This window comes from Choloepus didactylus, chromosome 4, assembly GCF_015220235.1.
Source record: "Choloepus didactylus isolate mChoDid1 chromosome 4, mChoDid1.pri, whole genome shotgun sequence".
Classification (NCBI taxonomy): Eukaryota; Metazoa; Chordata; class Mammalia; order Pilosa; family Megalonychidae; genus Choloepus; species Choloepus didactylus.
In genome coordinates this window covers 101,357,521-101,380,459 of record NC_051310.1, presented here as the reverse complement: position 1 = coordinate 101,380,459, position 22,939 = coordinate 101,357,521, and the positions used below count along the sequence as shown (strand labels likewise).

Sequence of the window (22,939 nt, the reverse complement as noted above, 5' to 3'; positions counted from 1 at the left end):
TGAAGGTATTTCTTGAATCAGCCATCTTATCTGTTGGTTTATGTTTGTCATATATATTTTTTCCCTCTCTCTATTAATATCCTTTAACATACCCATGCTGAATCTCTTTAGTACTGAACCTTTCTCCATGTCTCTCTCTCCTTTCTTTGTTTCTCTGTCTGTAGGGCTCCCTTTAGTATCTTCAGTAGGGCAGGGCTTTTATTAGCAAATTCTGTCAGCATTTGTTTATCTGTGAAAAATTTAAGCTCTCCCTCAAATTTGAAGGAGAGCTTTGCTGGATAAAGAATTCTTATTTGACAATTTTTCTCGCTCAGAATTTTAAACATGTCATGCCACTGCCATCTCGCCTCCATGGTGGCTGCTGAGTAGCCACTACTTAGTCTTATGCTGTTTCCTTTGTATATGGTGAATTGCTTTTCTCTTGCTGCTTTCAGAACTTGCTCTTTCTCTTCCGTATTTGACAGTGTGGTCAGAATATGTCTCAGAGTGGGTTTATTTTTATTTATTCTGTTTGGAGTTGGCTGGACATTTATGATTTGTGTATTTATGGTGTTTTGAAGATTTGGGAAGTTTTCCCCAACAGTTGCTTTGAATATTTTTCCTAGACATTTACCCTTCTCTTCCCCTTCTGGAACACCAATGAGTCTTATATTTGGACGTTTTACATTATCTATCATATCCCTGAGGTCCATTTCAATTTTTTCAATTGTTTTCCCCATTCTTTCTTTTGTTCTTTCGTTTTCCATTCTGTCATCTTCCAGGTCACTGATTCGTTCTTCAGCTTCCTCTACTCTTGTACTATGAGTATTCAGAATCTTTTTAATTTGGTCAACAGTTTCTTTAATTTCCATAAGGTCATCTGTTTTTTTATTTAGTCTTGCAATGTCTTCTTTATGCTCTTCTGGGGTCTTCTTGATGTCCTTTATATCCTGTACCTTGCTCTTCTTTGTGTCCTTTATATTCTGTCCCATGGTCTCGTCATTCATCTTTAGTTCTTTGATTAGTTGCTCCAAGTACTGTGTCTCCTCTGATCTTTTGATTTGTGTGCTTGGGCTTCGGTTATCCATATCGTCTGGTTTTCTCATATGCTTTAAAATTTTCTGTTGTTTTTGGCCTCTTGGCATTTGCTTAACTTAATAGCTTTCTTTTAGGATTTATAGACCAATTAAAATCCTTATCTCTAATTTGTGAGACCTACAGCTTCGTGGAGTACACTGTCTCTAACTAACCAGCAGGTGGCATCTGCTAGCCACCTATTCTCCTTAAGCCAATTCTCCCCCACTTTGTCTTTGTGGTGCGTGGGGGTGTGTGTCTTTTGGGGTCCAATTGGTGTACCAAGGTTGCGTTTGTAGTTGGTGTTGCCTGCCCTGTATATGGGGCATGTGTCTGGGTGGTCAGGGAGGGAGGGCAGCTCTAACAATCAAATCTCCCTGGAGTTCCTGGAGATTTAAAGCTGCTGCAATAGCCTAATCCTTCAGTTCAGTCCTGCCACAGTTTGTCTCTGCTCCTGACCCACAAGTCCTTGGTATTAGGGTATGGCCCCTGAGACTTGCAAGTGAGTCCCTTTTCCAGGCTGTGCACCCCCAGGTCCTCTGTTGAGGGATGACTGTGCTATGTCACAGGTGAGTGCCGTCCCCCCAGGGTGGTTCTGGGCTGCTGGGCTGTGTAGGGAGGCTCCCAGTCTGCTCAAAGGATGGCTGAATGAGGCATGTTAATTCACACTGCTCCGCCTTCCCAACTCTGGGACAACCAGCTGAGGGTGCAGGGAAGGCTAATGTCCACGCCGAGTTTTGTGGTGTGTGCTTGTGTTATTGGAAGCACTTCCCATCACACTGGGTTGTCTGGGGCAGCTCTGGGCTCTGGGGCCAGCGACAGGCAGGAGTGTTCCCTGTCCACCGGGATGATGGCTGTGAGAGGATGCTGCCCTTTTCTTGGGAAGTTGTGGTGTTTAGTGAGTTTTCTCAACAGCTGAACTTATTGCCTTGTGTCTCAGAGCTCTCTTAGTTCTGTTCTTGTCTTGACTTGCCCAAATTGCAATTCTTTGAGGCTTTCTGTATTGGGCTTCTTAGAGTAATTGTTTTAGAAAAAGAGAAAAAGATTTTTAAAAGGGGGGGGGGGGTCCTCCTTGCAGAAGTAATGGGTTATTGAAATGGTAAGAGACAAGGCAATTAGAGCCATTAAGGAAGGGTTCAGGTGGCAGAGAAACCAATTTTTCTTCTGGATTTGCATATGAGCCTGACTCTGCATGAGCTCTGCCCTTCCCCTTTCTCTGTTCACCAGAATTCCAAAAAGCCTCTGCTTTTATTTTTGGGTTTTTCTTGCTGTTTTTGCCATCCCTATCTCCTCTCCGCCGGGCTGGCTGCTCCCGGATTCTCCGATGTCTGGTCTCAGTCTATCTGTGATTGGAGTTTGGATCAGTAGAATGAGTTTCCGATAAGAGCCGTAACTGCAGTTCTCCCTCCTCGTTCCCAGCGCTGAAGGGCCCCTCCTCCCACGGTACTGAGCCTGGCAGGGAGGGGCACGGGTCCCCTGGCCGCGAAAACTTACAGATTTTGCTGATCTCAGCTGTTCCACGTGTTCATGAGTGTTGTATGAAGTATGCCCAAAGTCAAATTGCTCTGCGGTGTCCAGTCCACGCAGTTCCTGGCTTTCTACCTACTGCGCTGGAGGAGTAACTAAAACATACACCTCACCACTCAACCATCTTGCCCTGCCCTGTAATATGTTTTAAAGTCATGTAGTGTGAGACTTTCCACTTCATTTTTTTTCTCAAGATATTTTTAGCTATCTGGGAAACCCTTCCCTTCAAAATAAATTTATTTATTGGTTTTTCTGTTTCTGCAATGTAAGTTGTTGGGATCTTAATTGGTAATTGCATTGAATCTGTAAATCGATTTGGGTACAATTCACATCTTAACTATTTTGAATCTTCCATCATTCTGTGAACATGGTCTATCCTTTCATTTATATAGGTCTTCCTCGATTTCTTTTAACAATGTTTTGTAGTTTTCTCTGTATAAGTCTTTTATGTCCTTGGTTAAATGTTTTCCTAAATATTTGATTCTTTTGGTTACTCTCATAAATGGAATTTTCTTCTTGATATCCTCCTCAGATTGCTTATTACTGTTATTGAAACACTACTGATTTTTGTGTGTTGATCTTGTATCCTGCCACTTTGCTGTGCTCCTTTATTAGATCTAGTAGCTTTGTTGTAGACTTTTTGAGATTTTCTACATAGAAGATCATTTCATCTGCAAACAGTGAAAGTTTTACTTCCCTTCCAGTTTGGATGCCTTTTATTTCTTTTCTTGCCTAATTGCTCTAGTTCAAACTTCCAGCACATTGTTGAATAACGATGGTGACAGTGTGCATCCTTGTTGTGTCTCTGATCTTAGAGGGAAAGCGTTCAGTCTTTGCCCATTTAATATGATTTTATTTGTGGGCCTTTCATGTATTCCCTTTATCATGTTGAGGAAGTTTCCTTCTGTTCCTGTCCTTGAAGTGTTTCATCATGAAAGGATGCTGAATTTTGTCAAATGCCTTTTTTTGTATCGAGATGATTATGTGGTTTTTTCCCCTTTGATTTATTGATGTGGTGTATTACATTAATTGATTTTCTTGTATTGAACCACCCTTGCATACCTGGAATAAAACCCACTTGGTCACAGTGCATAATTCTTTAAATGTGCTGCTGGATTCAATTTGCAAGTATTTTATTGAGGATATTTGCATCTATATTCATTAAGAGATTTGTCTGTAATTTTGTTTTCTTATAATATATTTGTCTTCCTTTGGTATTAGGTAATGTTGGCTTCATGGAATGAGTTAGGTAGCTTTCCCTCCTGTTCAATGTTTTTGAAGAGTTTGAGCACGATTGGTACTAATTCTTTGTTGAATGCTCGGTAGAGTTCACGTGACGCCATCTGATCCTGGATTTTTCTTTTTTTGGAAGGTTATTGATGACTTTTGCAGTCTGTTTATTTCTGATAGGTTTGTTGAGGTCTTCTATTTCTTCTTGAGTCAGTGTTGTTTGTTCATGCTTTTCTAGGAAGTTGTCCTTTTAGTCTAGGTTGTCTAGTTTTTTACCACATTGTTGCTCATGGTATCCTCTCGGTATCTCCTTTATTTCCTTGGGGTCGGTAGTTATGTACCCCCTCACATTTCTGATTTATTTATTTGCTTCCTCTCTCTTTTTTGCTTTGTCACCATAGCTAAGGGTCTATCAATTTATTGATTTTTCTCAAAGAAACAACTTCTGGTTTTGTCAATTTTCCTTACTGTTTTCATGGTCTCATTTTCATTTATTTCTGCTCTAATCTTTTTTATTTCTTTCCTTCTGTTTGTTTTTTATTAGTTTGCTGTTCTTTCTCTAGTTCCTCTGTTTGAGCAGTTAATTCCTTGATTTTTGTTGTTTCTTCTTGTTTAATATAGGTGTTTAGGCAATCAATTTCCCTCTCAGCACTGCCTTTGCTGTACCCATATTGTGGTCTTATTTTCATTTTCCTCAAGATATTTACTGATTTCTCTTTTAATATCTTCCTTGACCCACTGATTGTTTAAGAGTATGTTGTTTAGCCTCCATATATTTGTGAATTGTTCAGCCTTCCACCTGTTATTTATTTCCAACTTCATTCCATTATGATCTGAGAAAGTGTTTTGTATTAATTTCAGTCTTTTTAAATTTATTGAGACCTGCTTTTTGACCAGACATGGTCTATCCTGGAGAGTGATTCATGAGCATTTAAGAAAAATGTATATCTTGCTGTTGTGGGGTGCAATGTGCTATAAATGTCTGCTAAGTCTAGTTCATTTATCATATTATTCAAGATCTCTGTTTTCGTATTGATCCTCTGTCTAGATGTTCTATGCATTGATGATAGTGATGTATCAAAGTCTCCAACTATTATTGTAGAGGTGTTGTTTCTCCCTTCAGTGTTGTCAGTGTTTGCCTCATGTATTTTGGGGAACTCTGACACGGTGCATAAATATTTATGATTGTTATGTTTTTCTGATGAATTGTCCCTTTTATTAATACATAGTTTCCTTCTTTGTCTTTAGTCATTGTTTTACATTTGAAGTCTAATTTGTCTGATATTAGTATACCTACCCATGCTCTTTTCTGGTTTTGTTTACATGAAATATCTTTTTCCAACCTTTCACTTCAACCTATTTTTCCCTTGTAGACAGCATATAGATGGATCCTGTTTTTGTTTTGTTTTGTTTTTTGTTTTAATCTGTTTGCCACTCTGTATCTTTTGATTGGGGCGTTAAATCCACTAACATTTAATGTTACCAGTATAAAGGCAATACTTTATTCAACCATTTTGTCCTTTGGATTTTATATTTCATATCTTACTTTTTCTGATGATCTTCATCTCTACACTCTTCTCCAAACCTCTCTTTCCTTTCTTTTTCTATCTGCCTATAGCACTCCCTTTAGTATTTCTTGTAGAGCAGGTCTCTTGTTCACTAAACCTCTCAGTGTCTGTTTATCTGTAAATATTTTTAACTCTCCCTCATTTTTAATGCAATTTTATTGAGATATAATCACATAACATACAGTCATTTAAAGTGTACAGTCAGTTGTTCACAGTATCGTCATACAGTTGAGCTTTCATCACCACAAACTTTGAACATTTTCATTACTCCCAAAAATAAAATGAAAATTAAAATAAAAGACTATCCAAAACATCCCATTCCCCTCCTCCCCCTATTGTTCATTTACTTTTTTTTAATATGGTTTAATTGAGATATATTCACACATCATGCAGTCATCTACACTGTACAATCAGTTTTTCACAGCACCATCATGCAGTTCTGCATTCCTCACCAGGATATTTTTGAACCTTTTCCTCACCAGGATATTTTTGAACCTTCTCCTTACTCCAAATTAAAAATAAAAGCAAAGAAGAACACCTAAATCTTTCCGTCCCCTCCATACCACCCCATTCTTCATCTAATTTTTGTCCCCATTTTTCCACTCATCTGTCCATATACTGGATAAAAAGAGTGTGAGCCACAAGTTTTTCACAGTCACACAGTCACACTGTGCAATCTGTATAGTTATACAATCGTCTTCAAGAATCAAGGTCACTGGGTTGCAGTTTGATATCTTCAGGTATTTCCCTCTAGCCATTCCAACACATTAAAGACTGTGATATCTATATAGCACATAGGAATGCCCTCCAGAGTGACCTCTTGACTCCATTTGAAATCTCTCAGCCTCTGGAACCCTACTTTGCTTCATCTCTCTTTCCCCTTTTGGTCAAGAAGATCCTCTCAATCCCACAGTGCTGAGTCCAGGCTCATCTCCAGGAATCATTTCCTTTGTTGCCAGGGAGAGTCACACCCCTGGGAGTCACTTCCCATGTAGGTGGGCAGGGTAGTGCATTCACTTGCGAAGTGGGCTTAGAGAAAGAGGGGGCCATATCTGAGCAACAAAGAGGCTCTCTAGGGGGTACTCCTTGGCACAATTGTAAGTGGGCTTAGTCTCTCTCTTGCAGCAACTGGCTTCACCGGGGAAGGCTCCCAGAACGACAGCTCAGCCCACTAAATTGGCAGTCCTCAATGGTTGCGGGAAAATCAGCAATAATCCAGGTGGGGAAGTCCAACACTTCCGCATTTCTCCCCAGCTCCTTGGGGAGCCCCACAAATACACTTATACTCTCTGCTCCTACCTCTCTGGGATGTGTCGGGATTTCACTCTAGCCTGTATAAACTCACCAAATCCCACTTCCCATTCACCGCTCCCTGCACCTGTAGTGTTCAAACAAACTGATCATGTAAGTTAGATTATCTAGTGAGCTACAGAAAATACAGATCCTGTACCAGATAAACATCTCCTCCCTTGGTCTCATACATAAGTTGTAGTTTTAAAACCCAGTTAGTATCATCCTTTACCTTTGGGCCTGATTTGTCTTAGTCCTAACCAGGTCCTCTTTGTTCATAGCTCTAATTAAAGCCTGAATTCTTTTTCAGCTTTTTCAACAGTTGCCGTATATCTCCCTCAATTTTGAAGGACAATTTTCCAGATATAGAGTTCTTGATTTAGAAGTTTTTCTGTTTCAGTATTTTAAATATACTATACCAATTACTTCTCACCTCCATGGTTTCTGCTGAGATATCCACATTTAGTCTCATCAGGCTTCCCTTGTGTGTAATGGATCACTTTTCTCTTGCTACTCTCAGAATTCTCTCTTTGTCTTTGACATTTGGCAATCTGATTAGTAAGTATCTTGGAGTAGGTCTATTTGGATCTGTTCCATTAGGAGTGCACTGTACTTCTTGGACCTGTAATTTTATGTCTTTCATAAGAGTTGGGAAATTTTCAGTGATTATTTCCTCACTTATTCTATCAGTCCCTTTTCCCTTCTCTTCTCCTTCTGGGACACCTGTAACATCTATATTTGTATGCTTCATGTTGACACTCAATTTCCTGTGACCCTGCTTATATTTTTTATTCTTTTCCCTATCTGCTATCTGTTCTTTTGTGTGTAAGATTTCATATGTCCTGTCCTCTACTTTCTTCTGCCTCTTCAAATCTGTTGTTTTATGTCTCTCTTGCTCCATTGTGTTTTTTGTCTCTTCTATTGTGCCTTTCATTCCACAAGTTCTGCTGTTTGTTTTGGTAAGCTTTCAAGTTCTTCCTTATGGTCACCCAGTATCTCTTTTATATCCTTGGTCTCTTTTGCCACATTTTCCTACAACTCGTTGAATTGATTTAGAAAATTTGTTTGAACATCTTTAAGTAGTTGTTTCAACTCCTGTATCTCATTTGAAGTGTTAGTTTCTTCCTTTGACTGGGCCATATGTTCATGGACTCATAATCTAGGCACCTGATTTTCTTGATTAGTTTATTCTGGAGGTCATTTTTTCTTTTGCCTGGTGTTTTCTTGTTGGTTGGCTTTATTATGTAGTTGTTCCTTGACATTTGATTTGACTTATTATAGACCTCTAGCATAGCTTCTGTTTAACTGATAAGAATTTTTCAGCTCTTATTTTTTTGATTCTTGCCCTGTCTATATGGAAGTTTTTTGAGATGCCCTTTTTGTGTGTGTGCAGTTGTTTCACCATCAGGAAAAAGCTCTCTCATCCCTCTTCCTCCTCAGGGAATGTTGATTTGTTGTTTGTTTTGGTTTTGGTTTTTGCCTCTGTATGTTTTTAACACTTCTTTCCTTACTTTTAGCAACTTTTACTTGGAGTTCTGGCTCTGGGAGAAGGATCTCCCCATGTAGGATCAACCCCAGTCAGATTTTCCCAGATAAGACAGGCCTAGGACTCACAAAGGGGGTGTAATCTGTATCAAGGTTCCCTCTAGATGAGATTCAGCAGGGTGCCAGTCTTTCCTGTGGCACCTCTTAATTCTGTTCTTTTCCTGTCCTGCCCTTCAGATAGCTTTTGTTAACCTGCCTCTCCCCACAGGTGTAAAGTGGTACTGTGCCTTTAATTCTCAGCAGACCCTGTCCCTTCCAGGAGTGTGGTTCAGACAGAGGCTGAGGCTGAAGGCCAGCTTAAACTGTTTCTGAATTACAGCTTCTGGGGTCTAAATTCTCTAAATAATAGTCACCACCTGTGCTGGGCCTTGCTCCTTTTTTTTTTGACTGGGTGGGTGGGGGTGGGCTGCTCTTCAGCCCCCTGTTCCCTGCAGGCTGGAAATGTATCTCTCAAGCAGCCCTCTTTCCCCCTCTGCCTGCCCCCCACCCCCCACAGCCAAGTACGTGTTTGAGATAGGCTGGGCTTGCTTTTTGTAGGTTGAAACTCCTGCTGCTATCACAATACCTTGGGTCTAAATTTTCTGAATGAGGGCCACCACTTGCTCTGGGCCCTGTTCCCCCCACTCCCGTTTTGGAGGTAGATACAACCTGTGGGGAACTATTTCCTTCACCTGATTACTTTGTCTTTTAGTCATTCCTTAATTCCACCCTTGCTGGGGGCAGGGCTGAAAACTGCAAACTAAGAATACATGCTGCTTTCTTTAATGGGTTGCTTAAATTAGAAAAAGAGAGGGGGAAGAAGGAAAGGGAAGGGGAAGGGAGGGGAGTTATACTCAGAGCTGTTCCCCAGCCCCTGTTTTCACCAGTCAAGAGCCAGAGTTGGTACCCAGCTCTATGTGCCCCTTTTCTTGGGGCACAGCCCTTTTCCTGTATTCTGAGCTCAGCCAACTCTAGAAACCTTTGTTTTTTTAGTTGTTTTTTCTTCAGCTTTGCCTCCTCCCTACTGGGGGCAGGGCTTCTATAGATTTCCCGGTTTCTTGTTTGCATTGTAGATTTATCTTTGCTTGGAGCTGGTATTCATCAGTTCCAGTCCAAATTTGTTAATCAAATCTGCAATTGGAGCTTGGTTCAGCTCTTCTTCTCTTGCTCCTAATAGAGAGGGCTTCTCTTTCCCACTAGGGAGAGATGCCTAGTTAGCCTGATATGCCAGTGGGGGGGGGGGGCACCAGCCTCCACAGTATGGAATAATTTACTTACAGTTCTCTGCTGTGATCTTGGCCCTTCCACTTGTTCAATACTGGTGTATGATGTGCGCCTAGTCACAGAAGTCCCCCAAATAGTTGTTCCAGGCAGTTCCTGGCCATTTACTAGCTTCCCTAGAGGACAAACAAAATCTCACAACTCCGTATGCTGCCATCTTGCCCTGCCTCCAATCTCAGTAATACCTTTTGCAAAATATGTAATCTTGGAAAAGTTACCTAATTTTCCTGAACCTTAGTTTCTTCTTCTTTCAAGTGAGGATAATACTAGTTGACAGTGTTACTGAGAGGTTTAAATAAGATAATGTACATGAAAGTACTTTGTAACCTTTTCTGTTATGGATGCTGTTAAGATCAATAGATCAATATAAAGAAGAAATGTCTATAGACCATTCAGTAAATATCTGTTGAGTGCACACATATATACATAGCATGTTAGGTATAGAGGATTAGGCAGTGAACAAGATAGAAAAGGACCCTCTCTCATGAAATTTATACTCAGCTGCTGTACTGTCCAATATGGTAGCCACTAGTCACATGTGGCTATTTAAATATAAGTTATTAAAATTAAATACAATTTCAAATTCAGTTCCTTGGTTACATTAACTATATTTCAAGTGCTCATTCACCACATGTGACTAGAAATCATGATGTTCAATAGTACAGATATAGAACATTTCCATCATTGCAGAGATTTTTGTTTAAAGCTCTGAATAGGAGAAGCAGACCTTGAACAACTAACTTCATAAATATTAAATTTCACTTGTGATGAATAATTTGAAAGAATGGTCAAATTATTCTGGGAAAGCAATGTTTGAGCTAAGAACTGAGGGAAAATTAGGAAATACAAGGTCTTGTGGAGGTGGGGGAAGCATTTCAGAAGGAGGGAATAACATATCCAGTGAAGCAGGAAGAAGAGAGGGATTGAGATCCAGACAGGACATGGCATAAGAACCTGTGTGGAGAGATTAGCGCTACACAAGAGGAATTACTTTTCCTCTGTTGTAATAGGAGAAGCAAAGGAGATGATGGTTGAAAATACTGATAGACTTGAAATTTTGTGTTAGAGGGTTTTCTTGTTCCAGTAACTTTCATTTTTCTCTATGAATTGCACGATCTTCTAAAAGCAAGACGGAGAAAGGAAAGGATGGGGTTTTGAGAACAGGGAAGGTATGAAGCAAATCTTTTTGGAGAGTGAGAAAGTGAGTAAACTAGAGAGAATTAGTAAGATTTTGAATCTATAGTTATAGCAGTCTTTTAATAGTATTTTTTTTTTCAAGTGCAGACACAGAAAAGGCTGGTGGTTGTTCATTAATCCAGCTAAATAAATTAACATGCAAGTCATTGAGAATGTGCCTGGCTCATAAGTAAGGGCTAAACAAACATTAGTGATTATTACCACTGCTGGGGTTTGACTGGTATTAGTAACAAACAGAACAACAGAGAAGGAATGTAGGACATTTAAAAGCAAATGAATATAATGGTGGTCTATGGAATCTACCGTAGGTAAAAATGGAGGAAACACAACAGGACATGATGTATAGGGGAATGTAGAAGAAATCCACAAACTGGAGATTCTGGTGAAGTAAATAGAAAGAATAGGAGGATTGGTCAGAGAATAAGGTGTATAAAACTGAGGAAGTAGGGCCTACAAGGAAGAATTACACGTGGCCCCCTCCCTAAAGAATCTTACAGTCCAGGTGATATGTGGTATTTCCCAGTGAAAAGCAAATATAATTGCTCAATTGTATAAGTAAATGACAGCAGTGGCAGACAGTCCCCAAACAGCCTGTAAATTGGAACATGGAGAGTTTAACATTCTGAGAGTTTACAGTGCTAATAATGTGATATTTAAGCCTACCTTGAAAGTTTGAATCAAAATGTGAAAACCCATTCAGGATCTTTCATGTTCATTTTTCTGCTATCATCCTCTCACCCCCACCCCCAACCCCCAACCTCCGATTCTGTTCTGGTGTGTCATACAGAAATTAATGGCAGCAATTGCTCTAGCTGCTATTTGGATGGATAATTCTGTCCTCCAGTTCTATTTTGTGCCATAAGGAGTAGATTGGTGATAGTGGATATAAGGTAATACCAAGATTATGAGTTGTCTGGTTTTTCCTTCCCTCCAGTGAACTGCAAAGCAGTTTGAAATACAATACTGAAAGTAACTGGTGTTTCACAAAGTTTAGGAAAGTTAAGTAGTATAGTCTAATTTATTAATGTCATTCTTCCCTTTCATTTTGTATTGAAGGCTTCAGCGATTAGCCAAAGATCTTCTAAAACAACTACAGATACAGGACAGTGGCTCGTGGGCAAACAATAAGGTTTCTGCTTTGGATCGGACCCTAGGCGAGATTGCTAGAATATTGGAAAAAGAGGTATGTGACTAATCTCTGACCTTTAAACCTTAATCTTTGTGGTCCTTTCTCATTATTACAGGACACAGGGTTTTCCAGGTTGCTAATGCTGCCATTATGCAAAATACCAGAAATGGATTGGCTTTGATAAAGGGAGGTTATTTGGTTACAGAGTTATAGTCCTAAGGCCATAAGAGTGTCCAGACAAAGGCATCAACAGTAGGGTACCTTCACTGAAGAACACTGATGGTGTCAGAAAAACCTCTGTTAGCTCAGAAGTCACATGGCTGGCGTCTGCTTGCTCCCAGGTTGCGTTTCAAAATGGCTTTCTCCCAGGACGTTTCTCTCTAGGTGTCTGGAAGTATTCTCCCAGGCAAACTCTGGAGTAGCAAAAGTCTGCTTTCAGTAGCCATCTTCATAATATCTTTCTTGGCTGCAGCTTTAAGGTCCTTCTGTTTGTGAGCTCTTTTATGTGACTCCAGTGATTAAATCAAGACTGACCCTGAATTAGCGGGGTCCATATCTTCATGGAAACATTCAATCAAGAGGTCACACCCTAATCGAAGCTATCACTCACAGTTGATTGAGTCACATCTCCATGGAAACACTCAATCAAAAGGTTCCAACCTAATCAACACTGATACATCTGCTCCAAGGTTGCATCAAAGTACATGATGTTTTGGGGAGCATAATACATCCAAACCGGCACACAGGGCTATATTACACACCCTCATATGCATTTCTTCTGTGTTTCCAAAATTCATTCAGCAATTGGTGGACGTTTTTACTTTTGTTTTTTAATGAAATTGAAATTGTTTTCAGTTGTTTTAATTGAAGTTCTCAATGGCAAAAATATGATTTTTAGGTCATGAATTTCTCAGTCACATTTTTCCCTATGCAAATGTAATGAAATTATTTAACCAGTTATACTAATGATAGAGATATACCTGACAATGTTATGGCAGAAAATAGAAAATTTTGAATTATAAAACTCTTAAATCACAATAGGAGAGGTGTCCACAAAAACCAATTTCCTCCCTGTTTACAACAGAAAATTTGGCAGTTTCTTTAATGACTTAGAAACATTAAATGTCTCAATGACAGTTAAAAAAAACATGAATGAATTAGAAAGTATTATTTACTGTAGAAAAATTTAAGTGTACAAAGCAGAAATAAAACTCCCTGTAATATCTACTGTTAATATTTCATCGTATTTTTGTCTGTTTCTTTTACTGTCTATTTTTTACTTTATCTGGCTAATTTTATCATAAATATTTACTCATGTCTTTAAGATTCTTTGTAACTGAAAATTTCCCAGTTAACATAATTTTTATAACAATTATGTGGCTTCTCATTTCTTCCTACTTTAAATAATGGCCATCTTTTTTCTTAGCTTTATTTTTTGTTTGCATGTTTTTCACTCTCTGGTAGGTAAATTTATTACATAATATTTTATATATACAAAAGAATATAGCAATAAAAAGAGCATAAATACAATGAACAGCTGTGAACTAACCACCCAACTTAAGAATTAGACCATTACCAGAACATTCATAGCTTCCATTGTGATCTTTCCTCATGCCACCACCCCCTGCCTCTGCACCCTCAGAAGTATAACAAACATTGTATGGAATTAAAGGTATATCATTTCCCTTTATAAATAGCTTTATTGCTTTGTCACGTAAATGTATTGTTATACTACTGAATTATTAATTACATTCACAGTATTGTGCTACTTTTACCAATATCCATACCCCAACATTTTTATTGCCTCAAACAGAAACTCTGCAGCAATTAAGCAGTAACTCCCTCCTCTCCTCCCTCCAATGGCCTTGCTAACCTGTAATCTCCTATCTGTTTCTATGAAATTTGCTACTTGTATATATTTTGTATACACAAGATCATGCAATATTTGTCTTTTTTGTTTTTGGTTTATTTCACTCAACATGCAGTCTTCAAGGTTTGTCCATGTTGTAACATGTATCAGAATATCATTCCTTTTTATGGCTGAATAATATTCCATTGTATGTATATACCACATTTTGTTTGTCCATTCATCTGTAAATGGACAGTTGGGTTGCTTCCACTTTTTCGCTGCTGTGAATAATGCTACTTTAAACCACGTTGTGCAGATACCTGTTTGAGTTCCTGCTGTCATTTTTGGGGGGTATATACTAAGAAGTAGGATTGACAGATCATATGGTAATTCTACTTTCAACTTTCTGAGGAAACATCAAACTGATTTCCACAGTGGCTACACCATTTTGCAGTGCCACCAGCAATGTATAAGATGGCACACCTTTATCAACACTTACTTTCTTTTTTTTTAATAGCCTTACTAGTAGATGTGAAGTGGTATCTCCTTGTGGTTTTGATTTGCATTTCTTTAATGACTTATGATGTTGTGCATCTTTTCGTATGCTTATTGGCTATATGTATATCTTCATTGGAGAAATGCCTATTCAAGTCCTTTGCCCATTTTTTAATTGGGTTATTTGTCCTTTTGTTGTTGAGTTATAGCAGTTTTTTATGTAGTCTAGATATTAAACCTTTACCAGGTATATGGTGTGGTGGCTTGGAGTTATATACCACAGAAAGGCATGTTCTTTATCTTAATCCATTGTAAATAGGACCTTTTGTTGAAGTTACTTCAGTTAAGGTGTGACCCAACTCAATCAGGATAGGTCTTAATCCTGTCACCAGAAGATTTATTGAGAAGACTACAGAGATAAGCCATAGAAGTGTCCAGAAGCTGAAGTCAACGGAACCCGGCAGAGAAAGAAGACATCACCATGTGCATTGCCATGTGACAGAAAAGCCAGGAACCCCAAAGATTGCCAGCCAGCCAGAAGTACCAACCCTAGAAGGAAGCAAGCCTTCTGGCCTCTGAAACTGTGAGCTGATAAATTCCTCTTGTTAACCCAACCCATTGTATGGTATTTCTGAAAAATGAAAACATAATGGTTAGCAATTGTTTCCTCCCATTCTGTAGGTTGTCTTTTTACTTTCTTGTTAGTAGTCATTGACATTCAAAAGTTTTAAATTTTTGATGTTTATTTTATCTATTTTTTTCTTTTGTTGTTTATGTTTTTGGGGTCTTATCTAAGAAACCACTAAAAAATCCAATGTTATGAAGGTTCCCACATTTGTTTTCTTCTAACAATTTTATGGTTTTAGCTCTTACATTTATTCCTTGTTCCATTTAGAGTTTTTGTGTATGTTATGAGGTAGGTGTCATACTTTATTCTTTTGCAAGTAGACAACCAGCTTTCCCAGACCATTTGTTGAAGAGACTATTCTTTCCCCAATTAATGTACTTGATACTTTTGTCAAAAATCAGTTGGCCATAGATGAATGGATTTATTTTTGAACTTGTGGTTCTATTCCATTGGTCTGTATGTTTATCTTTATGCCATTACCACACTGTTTTGATTACAGTGAGTTTTGAAATTGGGACGAGTGAGACCTCCAACTTTATTCTTCTTTTGCAGTATGGATTTGGCTATTTGGGGCTCCTTGTGTTTCCATATGAATTTAAGGATCAGCTCTTTCTATTTTTGCAAAAAATGCTGCTGGGATTTTGATAGGTATTGTGTTGAATCTGCAGAATACTTTGGGTAGAATTGATACCTTAATAATATTAAATCTTCTTATCCATGAATACAGGATATCTTGCCATTTATTTAGGTCTTCTTTAATTTCTTTCAACAGTGTTTTGGTAGTTTTTAGTTAAATTTGTTCCTAGACATTTTAGTTTTGCTTTTTTTTTAACCCTTAAAAAATATCATACCATAGACCTCTGTAATTTTTTGAGTCAAAATTATGGTTCTAAGTTTTATTTAAGCTTGTAAATGTAGTTCTTTTTAATGTGTTTTCTGTTGTATAGTAAGTACTTATTGTGTTAATGCTACAGTTTTTTAATCCATTCTGTCAGTGAACCTTTGTTTTCAGGGTTGTAGTGACATTTGTTTTTAGGGTTGTTGTGTGTGTGTGTGTTCTGTATGTGTGATTACAAACAGTGGTGCGCCAACAGTGTTGTGTCAGAGAGAATGAATAAGTATTTCTTTATAGTAGGGAATCTTAGAATTTAGCTTGTATCAGAATCACCTAGAGAACTTATTAAACCACCGATTACTGGGCCCCACCCTGGATTTCTGATTCAGTGGTCTAGTGCGGATTTCAAGAATTTGTATTTCTAACAAGTTTTCCCAGGAGATGCTAATGCTAGGGACTATATTTTGAGAATGGTTGCTCTGGTGTAGGGCCTGTGCCTCCAGGGAATTTATGGGTTCTCAGTTATATGAATGAACAACTTTATCAGAGAGTGCTCAGCTGCATTTTGATCTCAAATAATGCAATGCTCAGTAGAAACTGAGCATGGAGTAATCGGTGTGGCATCATGGCAGGTCCACATAGAGTTAGTTTTCCTGTACAACACATCCTTTTCAGGTTGTTGGGGAGTTCAGAAACTGGTCATTTTCAAACATGTGCTAGATGAAGAGTTTAGAGGCTTGATATGTCTTAGGGAAAATCTCTAGTCATTTTAGAATTACCACAGACTGATTATTTTTGCCTTTATTGAGAGTACTTATACTTTGAATTAAAAGGCATTTGCTTGAAGATACCACTACATGCACCTTGAAAGATTTTTATCTCATGAATATTGTTTTAGATTTAAGTAACCACAGAGCTTTTGAGGAAAACTAAAATGGTCTATATAAGAAAGGCATTCAGTGTGAGAATATAAGTAATTTCGTTCACAGAGGGGCAATTTACTGGAATACTACTTACACCTTATAATTTAGGGAAGAAAAATGTAGTCTGGCCCCAGGTCTAAATGGTCTGTGTCAGAAACCTGGCTGTAAAGCTGTCCTCAGAGTATACACTGCAGGACCACCTTAGAGTCTAAACTTACCTACAATAAGATCCTTTTGCTACTTTTACAACTAAAATCCTTTTTACCTAACCAAGACAGACTCACTTTATGTAGAATTCTGTTCTGTAGAGATACACTCACATTTGAGTGTAATTCAGCTGGTGATATTTATAATTTAAGACAGGAATTGTAAATAACCATTCCTTTTTTTTAGGGGAAGCTGTCGGAAGTAACAAGGTCATTAGAGCCAAAGCCAAGTGACAAAGGTGGGACTGGTGGAGCTCGGACAAGCTCTCAGGGAGGGTGAGAGATGAATCTTGAGGTCTTTATCCACTTAATTTAGACTTCTATGCTCTGCTTCTTTCTTTTATTGCTTTGACACAGCTTTTTCTTAGACAGTTTTTCTGAAGTTCTGAGAACTACTTTAGAGCTAGAGTTTAAACTTTTGATGCACAAAAACACTCCTATAATGAAAGGAATCAGGAAACTATAGTTCTTATTGATTGTGCCAGTGGTATCTGTGTGGCCTGTGACAAGTTCTTTAACTTCTTTGTGTCTAAGGTCCCTCTCATGTTTTGGGTTTCTGATTCTGTTTATAAATAAAAAGATCATAAGTTTTGTTTGCATGTGTTTTGCTTTTAAATTTTTTCAACCATTTTTATTTACACAAATATGGTGGTCTGGGGTACTTGGCACCAACTCTCCCAAAAATGTCATCTAAAAAATCTAGATAAAATTAAAGGGAATCATCAAGGAGCTGAGATGAAATTAAAGAATTACCTGGCCAAAGCAAAAGCAAGAAATTTGTGCTTATAACTGAATAACCCCAAGGGCATTGGCCTTGCTGGCAAATGGGAATTATGGGTTTCCCAACTTCATGGGACAAAGGAACAAAAGTAAAAGCATAAGGGCTGCCCAGGGTATGAAGTCCAGTGGATATTTTTGCTCCACAAAATTAAGGCCCCAACAGACCACCCCTCACATAATCATGAACCCTCTCAACCTACCCTCAGGGACTATAAAGGCAGCACCTTGCTGCAGTGCATGGAAGTATAACCATAATCCAACCCTGTAGTAAATTTGCAGCCCTAAATCACAACACCTGTATTATTTTGAGTGATGAATTGAGTTTAATAGGATCCCAGATTGATTAGTGGTATCCCTTATCACCTGACAGAAGGAAATGCAGATCCTCATTAGAGGAAGATACCTTCATTGAGGACAGGTAGCCACAGTCAAAAAATAATTACACATGTCCATGTGATAGTGAAAACCTGGTGACTGACACTCTCTTTAACCAGAGTATGAGCAGATGAGTAATAAAATAGTGACTGTTTTTTAAATATATAAATAATGGGGGGGCAGATAAGGGGTATGGGGTAGTTTGAGTGTTCTTTTTTAAATTTTTCTTTATTTTGGAGTAATGAAAATGTTTAGAAATTGATTGTGGTGATGAATGCACAACTATGTGAACATACTGTGAGCCATTTAGATGGATTATATGGTGTGTGAGTATATCTCAAAATTGCATTTTAAAAAATTACAGAAGTTAATAAGTTATGGGTGAGAATAAGCATAAGCTGGAATTACAAGGCTTTGCAACTACCAGTCATAGATTATAAAACTGTTTCCTATCTTTTAAAGAAATAAAAGACAAACTTGAAAATATCTGCAGTAGTAAACCTGACAATAGTGGCGGAGTAGGTAATTCAGAACAGTTCTTCCACTGTTGACAATGACTAAAGCTGGGTAAAATATAAATGAGCACTGAATTGCTAAAATGTTAGCGAATAATTATTTGGGCCAAGATCTGGGTACTCAGCATTTGGGGCTGCTTTTGCCCTGGGTATAACTGGTAATCCAGAGGAGGTAGATGAGATACTGAGTAGTACTTTTAAAATCGTTGTAGAGCTGATGGGAAAAAATGTTCATATGAGTGTAGGACTTGGAGTGGTAAGAGCTGTGGCAAGCACCCCCTTTTGGTTTGTGATCTTAAAGGACCACACTAGGAGAGAGGGTAGACAAAAAGTACAGTAGTTATTGCACAGACTGAAGCTCAGCTTCAAATCAGCTTGGTGGCTTGGGAAAATCCATGTCTGTGAAAAAAAGATTCAAGTGATCTTGACTTGCTGGTGCCCACAAATGCCTTATAGAACTAAATGGAAAATCTACACTGCAGGGCAATACCAACCCTAAGTCTCAAATTATTTTGATAAAATAATTTTCAAATACAGTATCTGGCATAGAAAGGTAATTAGGCATAACAGTGGGGCAAGACAACATGTAAAATCACCTGAAACAAGTGATAATAGAAACAGACCTACAGAGGCTCTAGAACTATGATTACTATGTTCAAATATATAAATATAAATTATTTTAAAAGGTATACCAAATTTGAAAGAAAACAGAAATTCTAGAACTGAAAAATGTAGTAATCAAAATAGAAAACAGTAGATGAGATAACAGGAGAATAAACCAGGTGAAGAGAGAAATAGTGTACTGGAAGATATGTCATAAGAAAGAATCCAGGCTGAAGCATAAAGAGAAAAACACATACAGGCATAGAACCTACAGTGAAAATGTCTTAATTTATGTATAATCAGAGCGCCAGAAGAAGAGGTGATTTGAAGTGATTATCATTTAGAAATTTCTAAATCTCACAAATCGTTACACAGATTCAAGAATCCCAATAAAACACAACAGGGTAGATAAAAAGAAACCCATACTTTACAGGCATTGTGACACTTCAGAAAATCAACTTACAAGCCAATCTTACTCATAAACTTGGATTCAATATTCCTAAACAAAATTTTAGCAAACTGAATTGTATAATGTGTTAAAAAAATAATATGTCAAAGTTGGATTTCTTAAAGATATTCAAATATAATTTAATATTAGAAAATAAATCATAGTTTGTCATATTAACAGAAGAAAAGAAAAAGCATATATGATCATCTCAAAAGATGGAGCAGAAACATTTGGTAAACTAAGCATCAATTCATGATAAAAATTTGAAGAACACCAGGAATAGAATGGAATTTCCTTCACCTGACAAATTCTATCTACAAAACAAACAGAAAAAAATAAAATAAAATAAAACTACAACAAAAAAGCTTTCAGCAAACATTATACTTAGTGGTGAAATGTTGAAAACTTTTCCCTTTGAATTTGGGAGCAAAAGAAGGATGCCTGCTATCAGCACTCCTGTTTAAAATTGAGATTTATGGCCAGTGCTGTAAGTAAAATAAAAGAAATAAAAGTGATGATATTGAAAGGAAAGCATGAAATAGTCATTATTAGCAATGTGCATTGTACATAGAAAATTCAAAACAATTTAGAGAGAAATTCACTTATTGGTTTTAATAATTTAGCAAGGCTGCTAGACACAAGAACAGTGTACAAAAATCAACAAAAAAAAATGTACTTTTTGAAGTGTGCAATTAATATCAAAGTGTTAAATATAAGGAGTAAATCTTTCTTTGTCTTGTATAGAAAAAAATCACTGTAGTATATTCCTTTTTTTATCTCCAAACTGACTTTTAGATTGAGTAAAAATTCCAGCAGTTTATTGTCTAGAAGTTGAAATGCAGATTCTAAAATTTGTATGGAATTCTAAAATTGTAATGGCCAAGACACTTGTAGCAGCAGAATACGAGAAGATTTACTTTAGTAGGTATCAAAACTTTTTTTCAAACTACAGTTATTAAGACTGTGCTTCTGTCACATTGTTATTCAACATTGTGCTAGAAGTTCTCACTAAAGCAATTAGGCAAAAAAAAGAAATAAAAAGCATCCAAATTGGAGAGGAAGAAGTAAAACTGTCAATGCTTGCAGATGACATGATCCTATGTATAGAAAATCCGGAAAAATCTACAGCAAAGCTACTAGAGCTAATAAATGAATACAGCAAAGTGGTAGTGTAGAAAATTAACATGGAAAAATTAGTAGTGTTCCTGTACACTAGTAATAAGCAAATGAGGAGGAAATAAAAAAATTCCATTTATAATAGCAACCAAAATATTTAAATATTTAGGAATAAACTTAACCAAGGCCACAAAAGACCTATATGCAGCGAACTACAAGAAATTGCTGAAAGAAATCACAGAGAACCTAAGTAAAAGGAAGGATATGCCATGATTATGGATTGGAAGACTAAATATACTTAAGATGTGAAGTCTACCTAAATTGATTTATGGATTCAATGCAATATCACTTAAAATCCCAACAACTTACTTTGCAGAAATAGAAAAACCAATAACCAAATTTATTTGGAAGGGCAGCATGCCCCAAATAGCCAATAACATCTTTAGAAAGAGGAATGACTACCTGACTTTAAAGCATATTACAAGGCTACAGTGGCCAAAACAGCATGATACTGGCATAAAGACAGATATACTGACCAATGGAATCAAACTGAGTGTTCAGAAATAGACCTTCTCGTCTATGGACAGTTGATTTTTGATAAGGTGGTCAAGCCAACACAACTGGGACAGAGTAGCCTCTTCAGTAAATAGCCTCTTCCTGGACAAACAAAAACAAGGCACAGAAGACGTTAACCAAAAAGGAAAACATTGATAGATTTGACTGTATTTAAAAAAAATAGGAACTTCTGTTATCAAAAGATGCCAGGAAAAGAGTAAAAAGATAAGCAACAGAGTGGGAGAAGAGTTTTATATTTCTGATCAACAAAGCAGTGGTATCCAGAATATATAAAGAATTCCTACAAATTTTTAAGGACAAAAATAGACAATCCAGTTGAAAAATGGTCAGGAGAATAGACATTCCAAAAGAAGAAATCCAAATATCTAATAAATAATTGCAAAGGTAGTCAACCTTATTTATAATCAGGAAAATACAAATTATGAACTCAATGTGGTAGTGATTCATCTATCAAAGTGGCAAAAATTAAAAAGACTGAAAATATGAATTGACAAAGATCTATAACCATGGGAAAACTCGTACACTGTGAACGTATAAGTTGGTAGTAACACTTTAGAAAACAGTTTATTATCAACTAAAGTTGCAGACATGTATATCATATTCACCCATGAAAATGAATGAACTACAGCTATGGATAACAACATGGTTTTATCTCACAAACAGCGTTTAGTGAGAGAAGCAATTTGCAGAAATAATATAGGTATGTATATATATGAGAACATAATTCCAATTATATAAAGTACAAGACTAGACAAAAATACCTATATTGTTTTATAATATGTACATAAATGGTAATACTTTAAAGTAATCAAGATGATGGTAACTCAAGGAGAATGGGAGGTGAGGAGCTTCTTGAGTGCTTTCAGTCCTCATTTTGTTGACCAGGTGGTGGTTACACAAGGTTCAAGTTATAATAATGCTTTAAACTGAACTCTCATGTTTTTTAGTTTTTCTGATTTTTCTCTAGATTTGTTGTGTTCCACAGTGAAATTATATTTAAAAATACAAGTTAAAAGAGATTGCTCCAAAGACCCTTTTGTTGCAGAAATGTTTAATTAATTCAAATTAGAGGTTCTAAAGCATTCTTATGTGTGCAAAGACATTTTCCCCAATCTTGCTAATTTGTTAAATTTGGTCCAAGTGACAGTAATTTGTATATGCATTGAGTTCTCTCATTACTCTACAATGATGAACATTGCATTTCAGTTTGGATAATAACAGCATCCCAGAAGCTTTCTGTGGTTTATAAGTAACATGAAACATTTGTATGTTGTTACCGTAAGTAAACAGTTTAAGCAGATGGAATGGACATGGAGTTTGTCCAATTGCCTTTCCTGACTTTTTTAGAATCCTGCCAAATTTAAGTAAAGTTTCAGCTGTGAAACTTTGAACCTGAATAAGCAAACCACAAAGCTGGCAGAATTCATAATTTGAACTGAATTAAGATGTGTCAAATCACTATTTGTGATACCTATAAGAAACCCTGCTATGCTTTGGTGTTTTCAAAATGCACCTTGTAGTGTTGCACTAACAGGTACTGGTGGAAGGTAGAAAGGTAGAAAGTCTCTTCTGCCTCCCTTTTTTTCCCTGCTTTTTGACACTGAGGCTTGTGGCTTTTTAACACATGCCTAGGCTGAGAGGAGATAAACCACTGAACCTTGAGAGCTTTTCAAACATAATTGTATTCAGAAACAGGTTCTGCTACACACTGCCTCTCCCCCAAACCCCATTCTTCAGTTGGGAGGAACTGAAAATATGCGATACTAGGAACCTCTCATTTTGATTCCCTCA

The 22,939-nt window shown here is 37.3% G+C and overlaps 1 protein-coding gene across 4 annotated transcripts in view; it reads left to right on the top strand.

The window, feature by feature from the left end:
* The window catches only part of SCAPER (S-phase cyclin A associated protein in the ER), a 600,702-nt gene that overhangs the window by 324,104 nt on the left and 253,659 nt on the right, over positions 1-22,939 (top strand). For all 4 annotated transcript variants that reach the window (XM_037833320.1, XM_037833321.1, XM_037833318.1 and 1 more), the window contains exon 23: positions 11,727-11,853. In XM_037833320.1, the coding sequence (XP_037689248.1) occupies positions 11,727-11,853 (127 nt within the window). The remainder of the gene's footprint in view (positions 1-11,726; positions 11,854-22,939) is intronic.